A 23,006-nucleotide genomic window follows, 5' to 3' on the forward strand; every position below is an offset into this window, starting at 1 on the left:
GGAACTCTCTGCCCCGGAGTGTGGTGGAGGCTCCTTCTTTAGAAGCTTTTAAACAGAGGCTGGATGGCCACCTGTCAGGGGTGATTTGAATGCAATATTCCTGCTTCTTGGCAGAATGGGGTTGGACTGGATGGCCCATGAGGTCTCTTCCAACTCTTTGATTCTATGATTCTATGATTAACAATAATAGGGATGCAATAATAGTAATAATACTAGCAATAGTCCCCAGTTTGGATGGGCCTTGGAGGCACACGCAGGGCACGTCCCTCCCCACCTGCCATTTTTCTTTGTCCCCTTTTTGTCCCAGGGAGGAGGATGCTGTGCGGGAGAGGGCGCGGATTGGCCGAGCGGGGCGTGACGTCAGCCCGGGCTCCTGCATCCCTCCCGCATCAGCATCACAATCCTGGACCGCCTCTGCCCAGCGCGAGGGCGCCCATTGGCTGGCCGCGGCCCGTGACGTCAAACCGGCCCCTCCCTCCCTCTCCCAGCCTCTCTCTGCAGTCAGCTGAGACAGCAGCCCAGGCGGAGGAGAAAAGCAACGGGAAGGAGTGGAAACCTTGAGCCAGGAGAAGGAAGGAAGGAAGGAAGGAAGAGCAGCACTACCATGGCCCCTGCTGGACTCAAAGCCGTCGTGGGAGAAAGTAAGGCCTTCTCTCATGAGTTGGGATATTTTTTTCTTATTGATTTTCCCCTATTGACATTATTTTAATCATTTATTTCTATTATTTTATTTAATTAGGATTTTTCTTATATTTTATTGACATTATTTTTGGATTTTTCTCATATTTTATTGACATTATTATCTTAATTTTTTAAATATTTTATTGGCAATATTTTTCTTATTTTCTTTGGATTTTTCTTATATTTTATTGACATTATTTTTGGATTTTTCAAATATTTTATTGACATTATTTTTTATATTTTATTGACAATATTTTTTCTTAATTTCTTTGGATTTTTCTTATATTTTATTGACATTTTTAACATTTTATTGACAATATTTTTTCTTATTTTCTCTGGATTTTTCTCATATTTTATTGACATTATTTTTATATTTTATTGACAATATTTTTTATTATTCTCTTTGGATTATTTCTTATATTTTATTGACATTATTTTCTTAATTTTTTAAATATTTTATTACACAACATTTCTTTTGTATTTTTCAAATATTTTGCTAACAATATTTTTTGAATTTTTTTATATTTTATTGGCATTATTTTTCTTATTTTTTGAATTTTTAAAATATTTAATTGACAATATTTTTTGGATTTTGTAAAGAAAAATTATTGGCAATATTTTTTTCTTATTTTTGGATTTTTAAACTATTTTATGAACAATATTTTTTCTTATTTTTTGGATTTTAATTTTTTATATTTTATTACTTTATTTATTTTATATGTTAATATTTTATTGGCAATATTTTTGGATTTTTCTTCTATTTTATTGACAGTATTCTTATTTTTTTTATTTTTCTTCTATTTTATTAACAATTTTTTTTTGGATTTTTCTTATTTTTTATTGACAATATTTTTCTTATTTTCATTAATTTTTTCTTATATTTTATTGACAATATTTTCTCATTTTTATGGATGTTTCATATTTTTCAGTAAATATTGTATTTCCATCCTTTTTCTAAAACATTAAATTATTATTATTATTATTTATTTCTCATCCCTGCATGCATGTGGGTATTTACATACATTGTGGCTTGTTTCCTGGTTTCTCGTGGCCTTGGCATAGGCAACCTGGCATCTAGCTCCCCATATTTTATATGATTTTAACGATTACATTGTTTTTCTATTTAAAGTATTTGTTTATTTTCAAATAACTACAGGTTTTTCCCTTGTTTTCCTCACCTGATGTCTCAAATGAGCAGAAATGTGTATTAAAGTTTATTATTGGTTGCTTCTAGGGCTTTTAGTTGCCCAAAATTTATATATATATATATATATATAGAGAGAGAGAGAGAGAGAGAGAGAGAGAGAGAGAGAGAGAGAGGGAGGGGGAGGGATACACACACATATACACACATATAGATACACACACATGTATTATATATGTATACATATACGTATACGTGTACATATATGTATTCTAGTTGTCCAGGAGTATACACACACACACATATAGATACACACACACACACACACACATGTATTATATAGTATATGTATACATATATGTATACGTGTACATATATGTATTCTAGTTGTCCGGGATATACACATGCACACACATATGTATACACACACACACAGATAGATACATACATACACATGTATTATATAGGCATATGTATACATGTATGTATACATGTATGTATACGTGTACATATATGTATTCTAGTTGTCTGGGATATACACATGCACACACATATGTATACACACACACACACACATATAGATACATACATACACATGTATTATATAGGCATATGTATACATGCATGTATACATATACATGTACATATATGTATTCTAGTTGTCTGGGATATACACACACACACATATATATATACACACACAGAGATACATACATACGCATGTATTATATATATATATATATATATATATATATATAATATTTAAATGTATGTATACATATACATATACGTGTACATATATATATTCTAGTTGTCCGATATATATATATATATATATATATATATATATATATATATACACATACACACACACACACACACTTATCCTGAGCAACTAGAATACATATACATACATACATACATACACATATACACACGCATCTATACACACACACATATACATACATATACACACATATGCAATATAATATTATAAAATTCTATGTATACGTATATGTATATGCATTCCAGTTGCCTGGGATATAGATACTGTATAGAGATAAAGATAGAGATAACTATAGATATCTAGATATATATCCACCCATCCCCCAGGCAGCTAGAATACATATACATAGATGTATACATATAATTTTCTGATATTATATTTCACACACACATATATGATACTATATTTCATATATATATATATATATATATATATATATATATATATGTAAAATTGTATATACAAATATGAAATATGTTATTATAAAATTTTATATGGTTTGGAGGCAGAGTTGGAAGAGACCACAAGGGCCATCCAGTCCAACCCAGTGTCGTGCAGGAAAATGCAACCAAAGCACCCCCAAGAGATGGCCATCTAGCTTCTGCTTGAGATACCTTCAGAGAACAAGACCCCCACCACAATCCAAGGCAGCATATTCCACTGTGGAATAGCTCCCACTGTCATTAAGTTCTTCCTAATGTTTAAGTGGAATCTCGTTTCCTGCAACTAAACATGGCTATCATGTCCCCTTCTCGGCCATCTTTCCTCCAAGTTGGACCTCCCCAGCTCAATAAGCCGCTCCTCACAGGGCTTGGCTTGCAAATCTTTGATCCTTTTGGTCACCCTTCTCTGGACACCTTCCAGCTTATCAATAGTCTTCTTGAAGACTATTGATAACAATCTTTCAGGTTTAAATAACTGTAAAATTCACATGAATCTTCAATTTTTATATATATGCATGTATATATATATACACACACACATACAAATAAAACACACACACATATATACATACATACACACAATTTTGTCATATTATATTTTATCCTTAATGTATTATATTTTATAACATACACACATATATATATCTGATATATTTCATATTTTAGTATATTCTATTCTATAAAATTATATTATATATATGTGTATGTATATATATGTGTGTGTGTGTGTATATATTTTATTTTATGATATATTTAATATTTTAGTCCATTATATTTAATACATATTTTATTATTTTAGGTTTGCTTAGTATATTATATTTTATGGCATGACATTTTACTCTCTATATATCTATATGTAATCATATATATTTTGCATTTGTTTTGTGGATTTAATACATATTTATTATTTAAAATATTATATTTTAGATTCGTTGAGTATATTATATTTTATGGCATTACATTTACTCTCTCTCTGTCTATATATATATATATATATACATACATATATACATATATATATATTTTGCATTTGTTTTATGGATTTAATACATATTTTATTATTTAAGATATTTTTTGTTTAGTATTTTATATTTTATGGCATTACATTTTACTCTCTCTAAATATATAATGGTATATATTTTGCATTTGCTTTGTGGATTTAATACATATTTATTATTTTAAATATTATATTTTAGATTTGTTGAGTATATTATATTTTATGGCATTGCATTTTACTCTCTCTCTGTATATATATATATACACACACACACACACACATATACATACACACACATATATTTTGCATTTGTTTTATGTATTTAATGCGTACGTTGTTATTTTAGGTATTATATTTTAGATTAGTTTAGTATATTATATTTTATGGCATGAGATTTGTTTAGTATATTATATTTTATGGCATTACATTTTACTCTATATATCTATATAGAAACATATATTTTGTATTTGTTTTGTGGATTTAATACATATTTATTATTTTAGATATTATATTTTAGATTTGTTGAGTATATTATATTTTATGGCATTGCATTTTACTCTCTCTCTCTGTGTATATAAATATATATATATACATACACACACATATTTTGCATTGTTTTATGTATTTAATGCGTACGTTGTTATTTTAGGTATTATATTTTAGATTAGTTTAGTATATTATATTTTATGGCATGCGATTTGTTTAGTATATTATATTTTATGGCATTACATTTTACTCTATATATCTATATATAAACATATATTTTGCATTTGTTTTGTGGATTTAATACATATTTATTATTTTAGATATTATATTTTAGATTTGTTGAGTATATTATATTTTATGGCATTACATTTTACTCTCTCTAAATATATAAACATATATATTTCGCATTTGTTTTTTGGATCTAATACATACGTTATTATTTTGGGTATTATATTTTAGATTTGTTGAGTAGATTATATTTTATGTAATGACATTTTACTCTCTCTCTCTATATATATCTATATAATAATATACATTTTGCATTTGCTTTGTGGATTTAATACATATTTTATTATTTTAGGTATTATATTTTAGATTTGTTGAGTATATTATATTTTATGTAATGACATTGTACTCATACACACACACTCTCTCTCTCTATATATATATCTAGATAATAATATACATTTAACATTTGTTTTGTGGATTTAATACATATTTATTATATTAAATATTAGATTTTAGATTTGTTGAGTATATTATATTTTATGGCATGACATTTTACTCTATATCTATCTATCTATCTATCTATCTATCTATATCTATCTATAATGATATATATTTTGCATTTGTTTTGTGGATAATATAATATAATATATATTTATTATGGTCGATGGCCGGCACCGTATTTATATTTTACGACGTTACATTTGATTTTATATCATGTTCTATTTTAGGATATTCTATTAGATCTGCAGGGAGGAAAGTAGAGAGAAAGAGAGAAATATATATAATAATTAATAATAATTAATAATAATTAATAATGAGGTCTGTGTCTTGCAAGCAGCTTTAAGGATTTGGGGCGTTTGGAAAGGAAGAGAAAGGAGGAAATGCAAATGGGGTGAAAATGCATTGTTTTCCCCTCCTATTCCCAATGATAAAAAAATATAGGAAATGGTATAGATGTTGTTTTTTTGGAATGCATTCGGAGATGCGGAAAAGGGAGGCAGATGGAGTTGCAGTTCATCAGAGCAGAAGCCAATGCAAAATGTGGGGATGGGAGCAAGCCATTCTCGCTCCTGCTGCTGCTGATGTTGTTGTCTTTGCAAGAGGGAGGCTCTGGGCATTTTCCTCTGCAGTCTGCGTCGGCGTCAAAGGGAAGAGAGGAAAAATAGCATTCGCTTTACCTTGGCTTTCTATAGAATAGAATAGAATCATTCCCTTCCAATGTTTGTGGGTTGTGGATTTTTTTTAATGGCATGACCTGCTTTGCGTCTCAGTCCAAGAGAAAAAAAATTATTATTATTAGTATTAGATGCAATATTATTAATGCTAATACCTGCTTTGCGTCTCAGTCCAAGAGAAAAAAGTATATTATTAGTATTAGATGAAATATTAATATTAGCAATATCATGATTGATTAGACTAATTATTTCTATTAATATTTATTATTAATAATAAGACCTGTTTTGCATCTCAGTCCAAGAGAAAAAAGGATATTATTATTAGTATTAGGTGTAATAATAATAATAATAATAATAATACCTGTTTTGCATCTCAGTCCAAGAGAAAAAAAGGATATTATTATTAGTATTAGGTGTAATAATAATAATAATACCTGCTTTGCATCTCAGTCCAAGAGAAAAAAAGGATATTATTATTAGTATTAGGTGTAATAATAATAATAATACCTGCTTTGCATCTCAGTCCAAGAGAAAAAAGGATATTATTATTAGTATTAGGTGTAATAATAATAATAATAATAATACCTGCTTTGCATCTCAGTCCAAGAGAAAAAAAGGATATTATTATTAGTATTAGGTGTAATAATAATAATAATACCTGTTTTGCATCTCAGTCCAAGAGAAAAAAGGATATTATTATTAGTATTAGGTGTAATAATAATAATAATAATAATACCTGCTTTGCATCTCAGTCCAAGAGAAAAAAAGGATATTATTATTAGTATTAGGTGTAATAATAATAATAATACCTGCTTTGCATCTCAGTCCAAGAGAAAAAAGGATATTATTATTAGTATTAGGTGTAATAATAATAATAATAATAATAATAATAATACCTGCTTTGCATCTCAGTCCAAGAGAAAAAAAGGATATTATTATTAGTATTAGGTGTAATAATAATAATAATACCTGCTTTGCATCTCAGTCCAAGAGAAAAAAAGGATATTATTATTAGTATTAGGTGTAATAATAATAATAATACCTGCTTTGCATCTCAGTCCAAGAGAAAAAAGGATATTATTATTAGTATTAGGTGTAATTTTCATAATAATAATAATAATAATAATAATACTTGCTTTGCGTCTCAGTCCAAGAGAAAAAAGTATATAATTATTAGTATTAGGTGTAATTTTCATAACAATAATAATAATAATAATAATAATAATAATAATACTTGCTTTGCGTTCAGTCCAAGAGAAAAAAGTATATAATTATTAGTATTAGGTGTAATTTTCATAATAATAATAATAATAATAATAATAATACTTGCTTTGCGTCTCAGTCCAAGAGAAAAAAGTATATAATTATTAGTATTAGGTGTAATTTTCATAATAATAATAATAATAATAATAATACTTGCTTTGCGTCTCAGTCCAAGAGAAAAAAGTATATTATTATTAGTATTAGGTGTAATTTTCATAATAATAATAATAATAATAATAATACCTGCTTTGCATCTCAATCCAAGAGAAAAAAGTATATTGTTAGTATTAGATGAAATATCTATATTATCAATATCATGATTTATTAGATTAATTATATTACTAATATTTATTATTAATAATAATACCTGCTTTGTGTCTCAGTCCAAGAGAAAAAAGTATATTATTATTAGTATTAGGTGTAATTTTAATAATAATAATAATAATAATAATAATACTTGCTTTGCGTCTCAGTCCAAGAAAAAAAGTATATTATTCGTATTAGATGAACTATTAATATTATCAATATCATGATTGATTGGATTAATTATACTATTAATATTTATTATTAATAGTAATAGCTGCTTTGTGTCTCAGTCCAAGAGAAAAAAGTATATTATTCATATTAGAGGAACTATTAATATTATCAATATCATGATTGATTGGATTAATTATGCTATTAATATTTATTATTAATAATAATACCTGCTTTGCATCTCAGTCCAAGAGAAAAACGTATATTATTATTAGCATTAGGTGTAATTTTCATACTACTACTACTACTACTAATAATAATACCTGCTTTGCATCTCAATCCAAGAAAAGAAGTATATTATTATTAGTATTAGATGTAATTTTAATAATAATCATCATCATCATCATCATCATTGCTTTGAGTCTCAATCGAAGAGAAAAAAGTATATTATTAGTATTAGATGCAATATTAATATTAGCAATATCATGATTGATTGGATTAATTATACTATTAATATTTATTATTAATAATAATACCTGCTTTATGTCTCAGTCCAAAGAGAAAAAAGTTTATTATTATTAGTATTAGGTGTAAATTTAGTAATATACTTGCTTTCCGTCTCAATCTAAGAGAAAAAAGTATATTATTAGTATTAAATGCAATATTAATATTATCAATATCATGATTGATTGGATTAATTATACTTTTAATATTTATTATTAATAGTAATACCTGCTTTGCATCTCAGTCCAAGAGAAAAAAGTATATTATTAGTAGTTTTAGATGTAATATTATTAATAATAATAATGCTTGCTTTGCATCTCAATCCCAAGAGAAAAAATATATTATTGGTATTAGATGCAAAATTAATATTATCAATATCATGACTGATTAGATTAATTATACTATTAATATTTATTATTAATAATACTAATACCTGCTTTGTGTCTCAGTCCAAGAGAAAATAGTATATTATTATTATTAGATGCAAAATTAATAATAATAATACCTGCTTTGTGTCTCAGTACCAAGAGAAAAAAGTATATTATTATTAGTATTAGGTGTAATTTTCATAATAATAATAATAATACCTGCTTTGCATCTCAATCCAAGAGAAAAAGTATATTATTGTTAGTATTAGGTGTAATTTTAATAATAATAATAATAATACTTGCTTTGCATCTCAGTCCAAGGGAAAAAAGTATATTACTAGTATTAGATGCAATATTAATATTATCAATATCATGACTGATTGGATTAATATTTAATAATACCTGTTTGTGGCTCAGTCCAAGAGAAAAAAGTATATTATTAGTATTAGATACAATATTAATATTATTGATAGTTTTATTAATTATAGTACTCCCACTATTAATAGCAATAATACCTGCTTTGCACCTCAGTCCAAGAGAAAATAGCATATTATTAGTACTAGTACTAGATGCAATGTTAATATTATTAATAATTTCATGAATTATATACATTGAACGTATTTCTGTAAAATATTGATTATATCATTATTAATATTGATACTAGTAATTATATTATACTATTGCAATATAATAATTCCATAATATAATATTATTAATAATATTGCTATGACTACTAACTCTATTAAATATATTATTATAATATAAGAATTACATAGTATAATAATATTGCTATGACTGCTAACTGTATTAATTATATTATTATTATATAATAATTCCATGATATAATAATTCCATGATATAATATAAAAATAAATTAATGTAGTAAAATATGAAATATATCTTATAAATATATGAAATATTAGAAATCTATAAAAACCCAGAATTTTAAATGATTTTCTCTTTTTCACAGATATTATAATATATAATATTAATAAATTTAAGTAATGTATTAAAAGTAATATATTAAATATTAATATATTTTAAATATTATCTATATAAATACATTAATGTAATTATATTTTATAAATATATGAAATATATATCTATAAAAACCCAGAATTTTAAATGATTTCCCCTCTTTCACAGATATTATAATATATAATATTAATACATAAAAGCAATATATTAAAAGTAATATATTAAATATTAATATATTTAAAATAATATTTTAAATATTATATATATAAAGAAATTAATGTAGTAAAAATATGAAATATATTTTTAAAATATATGAAATATGATATATCTATAAAAGCCAGAATTTTAAATCATTTTCCCTCTTTCACAGATATGAAAATATATAATATTCATAAATAAAAGTAATATATTAAATATTAATATATTTAAAATATTAATATATATATACAGAAATTAATGTAGTAAAATATGAAAGATATTTTATAAAAATATGAAATATTATATATCTATAAAAACCCAGCATTTTAAATGATTTTCCCTCTTTTACAGATATTATAATATATAATATTAATAAATAAAAGTAATATATTAAAAGTAATATACTATATATAAAGAAATTAATGTAGTAACATATGAAATATATTTTATAAATATATGAAATATTATATATTGATAAAAACCCAGCATTTTAATGATTTTCCCTCTTTCACAGATATTATAATATATAATATTAATAAATACAAGTAATATATTAAAAGTAATATATTAAAAATGTAAAATATATTGTTATAAATATATAAAATATTTTATATTCATTAAAAAACACCAGTAAAAATTATAATTAAACATACTAGAAAATTGTGTATCTTAAAAATAATAGAAAATTATATATAAGTACTAGAATATTATATAATTTTAAAATAATAGAAAATTATATATATCTTTAAAATAATGGACAATTATATATTTAGAAAACAATACTTGAAAATTGTATTCTTTGGAAAAATTATTTGAAAAAAATACAGATATGTGTGTGTGTGTGTGTACGTGTAAGGCCTGCTGGAGGTAAATAAATGGAATGTGAATTGCACCTTTAAAGCACGTAATGATGGAGATACGTTTGCAAAAACTGTCTTCCACTAGGAATTTCTAGTGCAAAAAAAAATCTGCAGTGTCAGTGCAATGCATTCCGGTTACGTTGCCCCCCTTCTTTTCCCCTCCCGCCTCCAATAATAACTCCTGTCTGCCTCTCTTCCCGCTCCCCAATACAATTCTGCAAAAGAGAGAAGGTTGGGCCCAAAACTGTTTAGTCATTGCAATGCAAACATCTCGTGCAACCTTTTGCAAATGCAATGGCTTTGCAATTGCTAGGATTTCAAGGAGAAAAGATGGAAAGTAGGGAGAGAAGATGTGTTGTCGAAGGCTTTCATAGCCGGAATCACTGGATCGCTATGAGTTTTCCAGACTGTATGTCCATATCTCAGAAGCATTCTCTCCTGACGTTTCGCCCACATCTATGGCAGGCATCCTCAGAGGTTGGGGGTCTTGTTGGAAACTAGACAAGTGGGGTTGATATACCTGTGGAATAATGTCCACGGTGGGAGAAAGAACTCTTGTCTGCTGGAGGCATTAGTGATATTGATCATATTAATATTATTGATTAATGATAGGTAGGTAGGTAGGTAGTCCCCTGACATTAAGTCCAGTCATGTCTGACTCTGGGGTGTGGTGCTCATCTCCATTTCTAAGCCGAAGAGCCAGCGTTGTCCACAGACACCTCCAAGGTTATGTGGCCGGCATGACTGCATGGAGCGCTGTTACCTTCCCGCCGGAGCGGTACCTATTGATCTACTCACATTTGCATGTTTTTGAACTGCTAGGTTGGCAGAAGCTAGGGCTGACAGCGGAAGCTCACGCTGCTTCCCGGAATCGAACCTGCGACCTTTCGATCAACAAGCTCAGCAGCTCAGTGCTTTAACCCACTGCGCCACCGGGGGCTCCTATTGATTAATGATATTGATCATATTAATATTACCTCAATCAAGTATATTATTAGAATAAGAAGTAATATTAATATGATTAATGATATTGATCATATTAATATTACTTCTTATTCTAATAATATACTTGATTGAGGTGAAAAGCAGGTATTATTATTATTAATAATAACACTAATATAATTTATAAAATTACTAATGATATTGATAATATTGATATGACTAATACTACTAATATTAATAAAACTAATGATAATGTTAACATTTCATCTAATACTAATAATATACTTTTTTCTCATATGGAAAGAACTCTTGTCTGCTTGAGGCAAGGGTGAGTGTTGCAATTGGCCACCTTGATTAGTATTTGATGACCTTGCAGCTTCAAAGCCTGGCTGCTTCCTATTATATACCACCCCTTAAAATCATAATAATATAAAATTATTGTGCATTATTAATATGAACAATAATATAAAATAATTATGATATACATCCCATAATAATATACAATTATAATTTTATACCATCCCTTAATAATACTATAAAATAATATATAATTATTATTATTATTATTATTATTATTATATAATATCCTTTAATAATAATACTGGCTGCTTCCTATGATATACCACCCCATAATATAATAATATAAAATTAAAATTATATTATTATATTTTATATTATAATAATTTTATATTATTATATTATGGGGTGGTATATCATAGGAAGCAGCCAGTATTATTATTAAAGGATATTATATAATAATAATAATAATAATAATAGTATATTATTATATATTGTTATTAAGGGGTATTATTATATACAACCCCTTAATAACAATATATAATAATATACAATTATTATTATTATTATTATTATTATTATATAAAAAATCTCTTAAAAATAATACTGGCTGCTTCCTATTATTTACCATCCCGTAAAATCATAATAATATAAAATTATTGTGCATTATTAATATGAATAATAATGTAAAATAATTATTATATACATCCCATAATAATAATAATACACAATTATAATTTTATACCATCCCTTAATAATACTATAAAGCAATATAGAATTATTATTATATACAACCCCTTAATAACAATATATAATAATATACAATTATTATTATTATTATATACCATCCCTTAATAATAATACTGGCTGCTTCCTATTATATGCCACCCTGTAAAATCATAATAATATAAAATTATTATGCATTATTAATATGAAAAATAATATAAAATAATTATTATATACATCCCATAATAATAATAATAATAATAATAATATACAATTATTATTATATACCATCCTTTGTTAATATATAATATACAATCATTATATACCATCCCTTAATAATAATACTATAAATAATATACAATTATTATTATATACCATTCCTTAATAATAATAATAATAATATTAGTTTGTCCAGTTCTATCATTTGTGGAGTTCAGAATGCTCTTTGATTGTAGGTGAATTATAAATCCTAGCAACTAGTTTGGTCCAGATTTAGCTCGGTTTCAGTCCACACTAATCTCTGGATGTAGGTGAACTACAACTCAAAAAATCAAGGTCAATGCCCATCAGACCCTTCTAGTATTTTATTTTTTTTGTCATGGGAGTTGCGTGTGCCAAGTTTGGTTCAATCCCATCGTAGGTGGAGTTCAGAATGCTCTTTGATTGTAGGTGAACTTTAAATCCCAGAAACTACAACTCCCAAATATCAAGGTCTATTTTCCCGAAATTCCACCTTTCTTCACATTTGGGCATATTGATTTTCCATGCAAAGTTTGGTCCAGATCCATCATTGTTTGAGTCCAGAGTGCTCTCTGGATGTAGGTGAACTACAACTCCAAAACTCAAGTTGAATCCCAGAAACTATAACTCCCAAATGTCAAGATCTATTTCCCACAAATTCCACCAGTGTTTACATTTGGGCATATTGGTCATCCATGCCAAGTTTGATCCAGATCCATCATTGTTTGAGTCCACAGTGCTCTGTGGATGTAGGTGAACTAGAAATCCAAAACTCGAGGCGAATCCCAGCAACTATAACTCCCAAATGTCAAGGTCTATTTTCCCGAAACTGCACTAGTCTTCAGATTTGGGTATATTGATTATCCATGTCAAGTTTGGTCCAGATCTATCACTGTTTGAGTCCACAGTTATCTCTGGATGTAGATGAACTACAACTCCAAAACTCAAGGCGAATCTCAGCAACTACAACTCCCAAATGTCAAAGTCTATTTCCCCCAAACTCCACCAGTGTTTACATTTGGGTATATTGAGTATCCATGCCAAGTTTGGTCCAGATCCATCATTGTTTGAGTCCACAGTGCTCTCTGGATGTAGGTGAACTACAACTCCAAAACTCAAGGTGAATCCTAGCAACTATAACTCCCAAATGTCAGCAATGGATGGAGTCATAGGATTGTAGACATGTTGGAACTCCCACCCTTCAGCTTTTGACTATTTGTGGTGATGCCACTCGCGTTGCGGCTTGATGTTGACTTTTGGAGATGTTTGGGTGCTCCTTCCGGTGTTTCTTGCGGCGCAACCTTGTCCGGAACCTGTGACACGTGAACTTCCTTTTCCTCAGGATATGCGGTTATTTCCTCCTTTTCAATGTCCTTTCTGTGCAACGCCTGGGCGTGATTATCAATGTATTGTCGTGGCCGTAATCATTGGGTTGTTGTAAGTTTTCTAGACTGTATGTCCATATTCCAGAAGCATTCTCGCCTGACGTTTCACCCACATCTATGGCAGGCATCCTCAGACAAGTGGGGTTTATATATAATGTCCAGGGCGGGAGAAAGAACTTTTGTCTTTTGGAGATAGGTGTACATGTTGCAATTGGCCGCCTTGATTAGCATTTGATGGCTTTGCAGCTTCAAAGCCTGGCTGCTTCCTAATGTTGTCTTCTTGTGCTTCCTAATGTTTACCACCCTGTAATCATAATAATATAAGCTGGAATGTGTACAGAGGAGGGCAACTAAAATGATCAAGGGTCCAGAGAACACGTCCTATGAGGAGCGGCTTAAGGAGCTGGGCATGTTTAGCCTGAAGAAGAGAAGGCCGAGAGGAGATATGATAGCCATGTATAAATATGTGAGAGGAAGCCACAGGGAGGAGGGAGCAAGCTTGTTTTCTGCTTCCTTGGAGACTAGGACGCAATGGAGCAATGGCTTCAAACTACAAGAGAGGAGATTCCATCTGAACATGAGGAAGAACTTCCTGACTGTGAGAGCCGTTCAGCAGTGGAACTCTCTGCCCCGGAGTGTGGTGGAGGCTCCTTCATTGGAATCTTTTAAACAGAGGCTGGATAGCCATCTGTCAGGGGTGATTTGAATGCAATATTCCTGCTTCTTTGCAGAATGGGGTTGGACTGGATGACCCATGAGGTCTCTTCCAAATCTAGGATTCTATGAAAATCATAATATAAAATTATTATTATTATTACATAATAATATAATAATATACAGTTATTATTATTATATACCATCCCTTAATAATACTATATAATAATAATATATTATTATTATTATTACGTATATCCAATAATAATAATAATAATAATAATAATGTTTCAATTGGCCACCTTCATTAGCATTTAATGGCCTAGCAGTTTCAAGGTGTGGCTACTTATTGTCTGGGGGAATCCTTTGTTGAGAGCCGATTAGCTGTCCCTGATAGTTTCTTGTCTGGAATTCCCATTTAATGGCCTAGTAGTTTTAAGGTTTAGCTTCTCACTGCCTGGGGGAATCCTTTGTTGAGAGGTGATTAGCTGTCCCTGATTGTTTCTTGCCTGGAATTCCCATTTAATGGCCTAGCAGTTTTAAGGTGTGGCTTCTCACTGCCTGGGGGAATCCTTTGTTGAGAGGCGATTAGCTGTCCCTGATTGTTTCTTGCCTGGAATTCCTATTTGATGGCCTAGCAGTTTTAAGGTGTGGCTTCTCACTGCCTGGGGGAATCCTTTGTTGAGAGGCGATTAGCTGTCCCTGATTGTTTCTTGCCTGGAATTCCTATTTGATGGCCTAGCAGTTTTAAGGTGTGGCTTCTCACTCCTGGGGGAATCCTTTGTTGAGAGGTGATTAGCTGTCCCTGATTGTTTCTTGCCTGGAATTCCCATTTAATGGCCTAGCAGTTTTAAGGTGTGGCTTCTCACTGCCTGGGGGAATCCTTTGTTGAGAGGCGATTAGCTGTCCCTGATTGTTTCTTGCCTGGAATTCCCATTTAATGGCCTAGCAGTTTTAAGGTTTAGCTTCTCACTGCCTGGGGGAATCCTTTGTTGAGAGGCGATTAGCTGTCCCTGATTGTTTCTTGCCTGGAATTCCCATTTAATGGCCTAGCAGTTTTAAGGTTTGGCTTCTCACTGCCTGGGGGAATCCTTTGTTGAGAGGCGATTAGCTGTCCCTGATTGTTTCTTGCCTGGAATTCCCATTTAATGGCCTAGCAGTTTTAAGGTGTGGCTTCTCACTGCCTGGGGGAATCCTTTGTTGAGAGGCGATTAGCTGTCCCTGATCGTTTCTTGCCTGGAATTCCCATTTAATGGCCTAGCAGTTTTAAGGTGTGGCTTCTCACTGCCTGGGGGAATCCTTTTTTGAGAGGTGATTAGCTGTCCCTGATTGTTTCTTGCCTGGAATTCCCATGTAATGGCCTAGCAGTTTTAAGGTGTGGCTTCTCACTGCCTGGGGGAATCCTTTGTTGAGAGGCGATTAGCTGTCCCTGATTGTTTCTTGCCTGGAATTCCCATTTAATGGCCTAGCAGTTTTAAGGTGTGGCTTCTCACTGCCTGCGGGAATCCTTTGTTGAGAGGCGATTAGCTGTCCCTGATTGTTTCTTGCCTGGAATTCCCATTTAATGGCCTAGCAGTTTCAAGGTGTGGCTTCTCACTGCCTGGGGGAATCCTTTGTTGAGAGGCGATTAGCTGTCCCTGATCGTTTCTTGCCTGGAATTCCCATTTAATGGCCTAGCAGTTTTAAGGTGTGGCTTCTCACTGCCTGGGGGAATCCTTTGTTGAGAGGCGATTAGCTGTCCCTGATTGTTTCTTGTCTGGAATTCCCATGTAATGGCCTAGCAGTTTTAAGGTGTGACTTCTCGCTGCCTGGGGGAATCCTTTGTTAAGAGATGATTAGCTGTCCCTGATCGTTTCTTGCCTGGAATTCCCATTTAATGGCCTAGCAGTTTCAAGGTGTAGCTTCTCATTGCCTGGGGGAATTCTTTGTTGAGAGGTGATTAGCTGTCCCTGATCGTTTCTGGCCTGGAATTCCCATTTAATGGCCTAGCAGTTTTAAGGTGTGGCTTCTCACTGCCTGGGGGAATCCTTTGTTGAGAGGCGATTAACTGTCCCTGATCGTTTCTTGCCTGGAATTCCCATTTAATGGCCTAGCAGTTTTAAGGTGTGGCTTCTCACTGCCTGGGGGAATCCTTTGTTGAGAGGCGATTAGCTGTCCCTGATCGTTTCTGGCCTGGAATTCCCATTTAATGGTCTAGCAGTTTTAAGGTGTGGCTTCTCACTGCCTGGGGGAATTCTTTGTTGAGAGGTGATTAGCTGTCCCTGATCGTTTCTGGCCTGGAATTCCCATTTAATGGTCTAGCAGTTTTAAGGTGTGGCTTCTCACTGCCTGGGGGAATTCTTTGTTGAGAGGTGATTAGCTGTCCCTGATCGTTTCTGGCCTGGAATTCCCATTTAATGGTCTAGCAGTTTTAAGGTGTGGCTTCTCACTGCCTGGGGGAATTCTTTGTTGAGAGGTGATTAGCTGTCCCTGATTGTTTCTTGCCTGGAATTCCCATTTAATGGCCTAGCAGTTTTAAGGTGTGGCTTCTCACTGCCTGGGGGAATCCTTTGTTGAGAGGCGATTAGCTGTCCCTGATTGTTTCTTGCCTGGAATTCCCATTTAATGGCCTAGCAGTTTTAAGGTTTAGCTTCTCACTGCCTGGGGGAATCCTTTGTTGAGAGGCGATTAGCTGTCCCTGATTGTTTCTTGCCTGGAATTCCCATTTAATGGCCTAGCAGTTTTAAGGTGTGGCTTCTCACTGCCTGGGGGAATCCTTTGTTGAGAGGCGATTAGCTGTCCCTGATTGTTTCTTGCCTGGAATTCCCATTTAATGGCCTAGCAGTTTTAAGGTTTAGCTTCTCACTGCCTGGGGGAATCCTTTGTTGAGAGGTGATTAGCTGTCCCTGATAGTTTCTTGCCTGGAATTCCCATTTAATGGCCCAGCAGTATTAAGGTTTGGCTTCTCACTGCCTGGGGGAATCCTTTGTTGAGAGGCGATTAGCTGTCCCTGATCGTTTCTTGCCTGGAATTCCTATTTGATGGACTAGCAGTTTTAAGGTGTGGCTTCTCACTGCCTGGGGGAATCCTTTGTTGAGAGGCGATTAGCTGTCCCTGATAGTTTCTTGCCTGGAATTCCTATTTGATGGCCTAGCAGTTTTAAGGTGTGGCTTCTCACTGCCTGAGGGAATCCTTTGTTGAGAGGGGATTAGCTGTCCCTGATTGTTTCTTGTCTGGAATTCCCATTTAATGGCCCAGCAGTTTTAAGGTGTGGCTTCTCACTGCCTGGGGGAATCCTTTGTTGAGAGGTGATTAGCTGTCCCTGATAGTTTCTTGCCTGGAATTCCTATTTGATGGCCTAGCAGTTTTAAGGTGTGGCTTCTCACTGCCTGAGGGAATCCTTTGTTGAGAGGGGATTAGCTGTCCCTGATTGTTTCTTGTCTGGAATTCCCATTTAATGGCCCAGCAGTTTTAAGGTGTGGCTTCTCACTGCCTGGGGGAATCCTTTGTTGAGAGGCGATTAGCTGTCCCTGATAGTTTCTTGCCTGGAATTCCTATTTGATGGCCTAGCAGTTTTAAGGTGTGGCTTCTCACTGCCTGAGGGAATCCTTTGTTGAGAGGGGATTAGCTGTCCCTGATTGTTTCTTGCCTGGAATTCCCATTTAATGGTCTAGCAGTTTTAAGGTTTAGCTTCTCACTGCCTGGGGGAATCCTTTGTTGAGAGGTGATTAGCTGTCCCTGATTTTTTCTTGCCTGGAATTCCCATTTAATGGCCTAGCAGTTTTAAGGTGTGGCTTCTCACTGCCTGGGGGAATCCTTTGTTGAGAGGCGATTAGCTGTCCCTGATTGTTTCTTGCCTGGAATTCCCATTTAATGGCCTAGCAGTTTTAAGGTGTAGCTTCTCACTGCCTGGGGGAATCCTTTGTTGAGAGGCGATTAGCTGTCCCTGATCGTTTCTTGCCTGGAATTCCTATTTGATGGCCTAGCAGTTTTAAGGTGTGGCTTCTCACTGCCTGAGGGAATCCTTTGTTGAGAGGGGATTAGCTGTCCCTGATTGTTTCTTGTCTGGAATTCCCATTTAATGGCCCAGCAGTTTTAAGGTGTGGCTTCTCACTGCCTGGGGGAATCCTTTTTTGAGAGGTGAGTATTAGCTGTCCCTGATTGTTTCTTGCCTGGAATTCCCATTCAATGGCCTAGCAGTTTCAAGGTGTGGCTTCTCACTGCCTGGGGGAATCCTTTGTTAAGGGATGATTAGCTGTCCCTGATCGTTTCTTGCCTGGAATTCCCATTTAATGGCCTAGCGGTTTTAAGGTGTGGCTTCTCACTGCCTGGGGGAATCCTTTGTTGAGAGGTGATTAGCTGTCCCTGATCGTTTCTTGCCTGGAATTCCCATTTAATGGCCTAGCAGTTTTAAGGTGTAGCTTCTCACTGCCTGGGGGAATCCTTTGTTGAGAGGTGATTAGCTGTCCCTGATTGTTTCTTGTCTGGAATTCCCCTTTGCCAGAGTCTCGGTGTTCCAACAACGTTCCAACAACGTTCCATCGCCATAATAGTGGTTTTAAAAATGCCTTTTCGTAACGCCGGCCTGTGATGCTGCAGTGCAGTCATGAGGCTCGACAGTGCAGCAGCCGACGGGCCAGACGGTGTTTGCTGCAGAACCGTTCTAAGATACCTGTCTGCTCCGTGTTTTGTCTCATTCTTCCGTCTCCCCAATTTTCCTCCGTCAGGTGCATTCGTATTTTAAGCCACTGCATCCTAAAGTTGACTTTGGTTGCTATGCTGTGGTGGTTGCATTGCTTCTATTTATTTCATTAAACTTCCAATCATGGGTTTCAATTGATATTCTATCGCTACTATATGCCCATTCTGTATCTGTGTTTGGTGCAAGGTGTGTGTGTGTTTGGGTGTGTATTATCTATATAAACAAAAATGTAATGTTCGTTTGTGGGACTAACATAAGTCAAAAACCACTAGGCAAATTGACACCAAATTTGGACACAATGCAGCTATCGGGCCAACGAGTGACCATCACTCATAAAAACGCGGAAAAACGCAACGGAAGAGACGTAAAAAGCCAAAACATTAAAAATACATTGCAGCGTATGCGCCAAACCACATATATACACATATACACAAATGTATACACACACATATACACATATATACACACACAAAATGCATATACACAGACTGGGCTACAGCAACACGTGGCAGGGGATGGCTAGTATATATATATTACACACATACACACATATACACAGACTGGGCTACAGCAACGCCTGGCAGAGGATGGCTAGTATACACACACACACATACATATACACACATATACACAGATTGGGTCACAGCAACACGTGGCAGGGGATGGCTAGTATATATATATTACACACATACACACATATACACAGACTGGGCTACAGCAACGCCTGGCAGGGGATGGCTAGTATACACACACACACATACATATACACACATATACACAGATTGGGTCACAGCAACACGTGGCAGGGGATGGCTAGTATATATATATTACACACATACACACATATACACAGACTGGGCCACAGCAACGCCTGGCGGGGGACGGCTAGTATACACACACACACACACATACACAAACTGGGCCACAGCAACACCTGGCAGGGGACGGCTAGCATATATATATATACACACACACACACACACACATATACACAGATATACACAAACTGGGCCACAGCAACACCTGGCAGGGGACGGCTAGTATGTGTGTGTATGTGTATATATATATATATACACACACACATATACACACACATATACACAGACTGGGCTACAGCAATGCATGGCAGGGGACGGCTAGTATATACACACACACACACACACACACACATACACAGACTGGGCCACAGCAATGCATGACAGGGGACAGCTAGTGTGTGTGTATATACACACACACACATATATACATACACACACACATATACACCCCAGTGGCATATGTGTTAAACCCTTGTGCCGGCAGGCCAAAAGGTTGTAGATTCAAATCCGGAGAGAGTGCGGATGAGCTCCCTCTGTCAGCTCCAGCTCCCCATGTGGGGAAATGAGAGAATGGATGGTAAAACATCAAAGCATCTGAGCATCCCCTGGGCAACATCCTTGCAGACGGCCTAGTCTCTCACATCAGAAGCAACTTGCAGTTCCTCAAGTCGCTCCTGTGTTCTTTTCCCTGGAATGTTGTGTACCCAAAGCCAGCCTGGGTTGGAATAAGCTCCCGACCATTTGTCTAGCTTGCTGTTGACCTTTGCAGCCCGAAAGACAGTTGCATCTGTCAAGTAGGAAATCTAGGTCCCACTTATGCAGGAAGGCTAATTTAACTAATTTACGACACCATAAAAATCTCCAGCTGTGTGCAAAAGAATGAGGAAGTACTCCATTTGTGTCAGAAGTGGACGGTGAAGCGACACTGCCTGTAGGGTAAACTACAACTCCCACTATGGTGAGTCAGTCCCCTAGAGTTAGTCCGGGGGGGGGGGGGGGGGTTCTGTGTGCCACATATGAAAACACATACCAAACACAGCTACAAATAGAGATCATACAATGCAAATCACAACTCAGGACTGAAAACTATACTGCTGATGGTGGTATCACCTCAGTTTACGTAAGCCGCCCAGAAACGGGAGGCGAAATGCGATTTGCTTGGGATTAGAAGGAGTCGCCTGAAGCCACTCACTCGTTGCTTCTATAAATGGGGCCGAGATGCCCGTCTTGGTGTCAGATTAGTGGCCTGGTTCTGAAGACGACGAGCAAAGATGGTGCTTTGAGATCGCGATATGACGCTATGATTTTTTGTCTCTGGGTTATCAATGTCATTTCCTAATTGGTTCTATCATAAACACATGGGAGAAGTTTATTAAACTGCTATATCTATATATATAAAAATGTAATGTTCGTTTGTAGGATTAACATAACTCAAGAACTAGTGGACAAATTGACACGAAATTTTGATACAATACGCCTAACAGCCCAACGAGTGTTCATCAACCCTAAAAATACAGCCCCCCCCCCCAGCAGAACAGACTTACAGACCCCAAATATGCATCATGTATGTATACATACACACACACACTCATATACATAAACACATGCACACATTCATACACATACTTATATATATATATATATATATACCCAAGCACACACAAATATACACACACATACATCTGCATACACACACATATACACAATATACAGTACATAAACACATATAAACACACAAATATATACACACATCTACATCTACACACACACATACCGAAGCACACACAAATGTACGCACACATACATCTGCGTACACACACATATACAAAATATACATATATAAATACACAAATATACACATCTACACACACATTTGCACACGCACACACACATATATATGCAAACACACATATATACAAACACATATAAATACATACATACACACACACACATGCACACATTCATATACATACGTATGTATGTATATATATATATATACACACACCCAAGCATACACAAATATATGCACACATACATCTGCATACACACACATATACACAATATACATATACACATATAAACACACAAATATACACACACATATATACACATCTACACACACACATATGCACACGCACATACACATATATATGCAAACACACATATATACACAGATACACAAATATACAAACACATATAAACACACATATATATACACACACACACACACACACAAATACATATATACAGACTGGGCCACAGCAATGCGTGGCAGGGAACAGCTAGTGTGTGTACGTGTGTATACACACACACACACACACATATACATAAACACATGCACACATTCATACACATACAAGCACACACAAATATACGCACACATACATACACACACATATACACAATATACATATACACATAAACACACAAATATATACACATATATACACATCTACACACACACACATGCACACATACACACATATATTTGCAAACACACATATATACACAGATACACAAATATACAAACACATATAAACACATGTACACACACACACACAAATACATATATACAGACTGGGCCACAGCAATGCGTGGCAGGGGACAGCTAGTGTGTGTGTGTGTGTATTATATATATATATATATATATATATATATATATATATATATATAATAC

At 33.7% G+C, this 23,006-nt stretch overlaps 1 protein-coding gene across 2 annotated transcripts in view; it reads left to right on the top strand.

Annotated features, from left to right (window-relative positions):
- Nucleotides 1-469: 469 nt before the first annotated feature.
- Nucleotides 470-23,006, top strand: part of LOC132763657 (syntaxin-binding protein 1) — a 75,342-nt gene continuing 52,805 nt past the window's right edge. Inside the window, exon 1 of one of the 2 annotated variants that reach the window (XM_060757333.2) lies at nucleotides 470-641. In XM_060757333.2, coding sequence (XP_060613316.2) covers nucleotides 605-641 — 37 coding nt within the window. In that variant the 5' untranslated portion in view covers nucleotides 470-604. The remainder of the gene's footprint in view (nucleotides 642-23,006) is intronic. The other variant, XM_060757334.2, reaches the window with a different exon arrangement.

Source organism: Anolis sagrei, chromosome 11 (assembly GCF_037176765.1).
Source record: "Anolis sagrei isolate rAnoSag1 chromosome 11, rAnoSag1.mat, whole genome shotgun sequence".
Lineage (NCBI taxonomy): Eukaryota > Metazoa > Chordata > Lepidosauria > Squamata > Dactyloidae > Anolis > Anolis sagrei.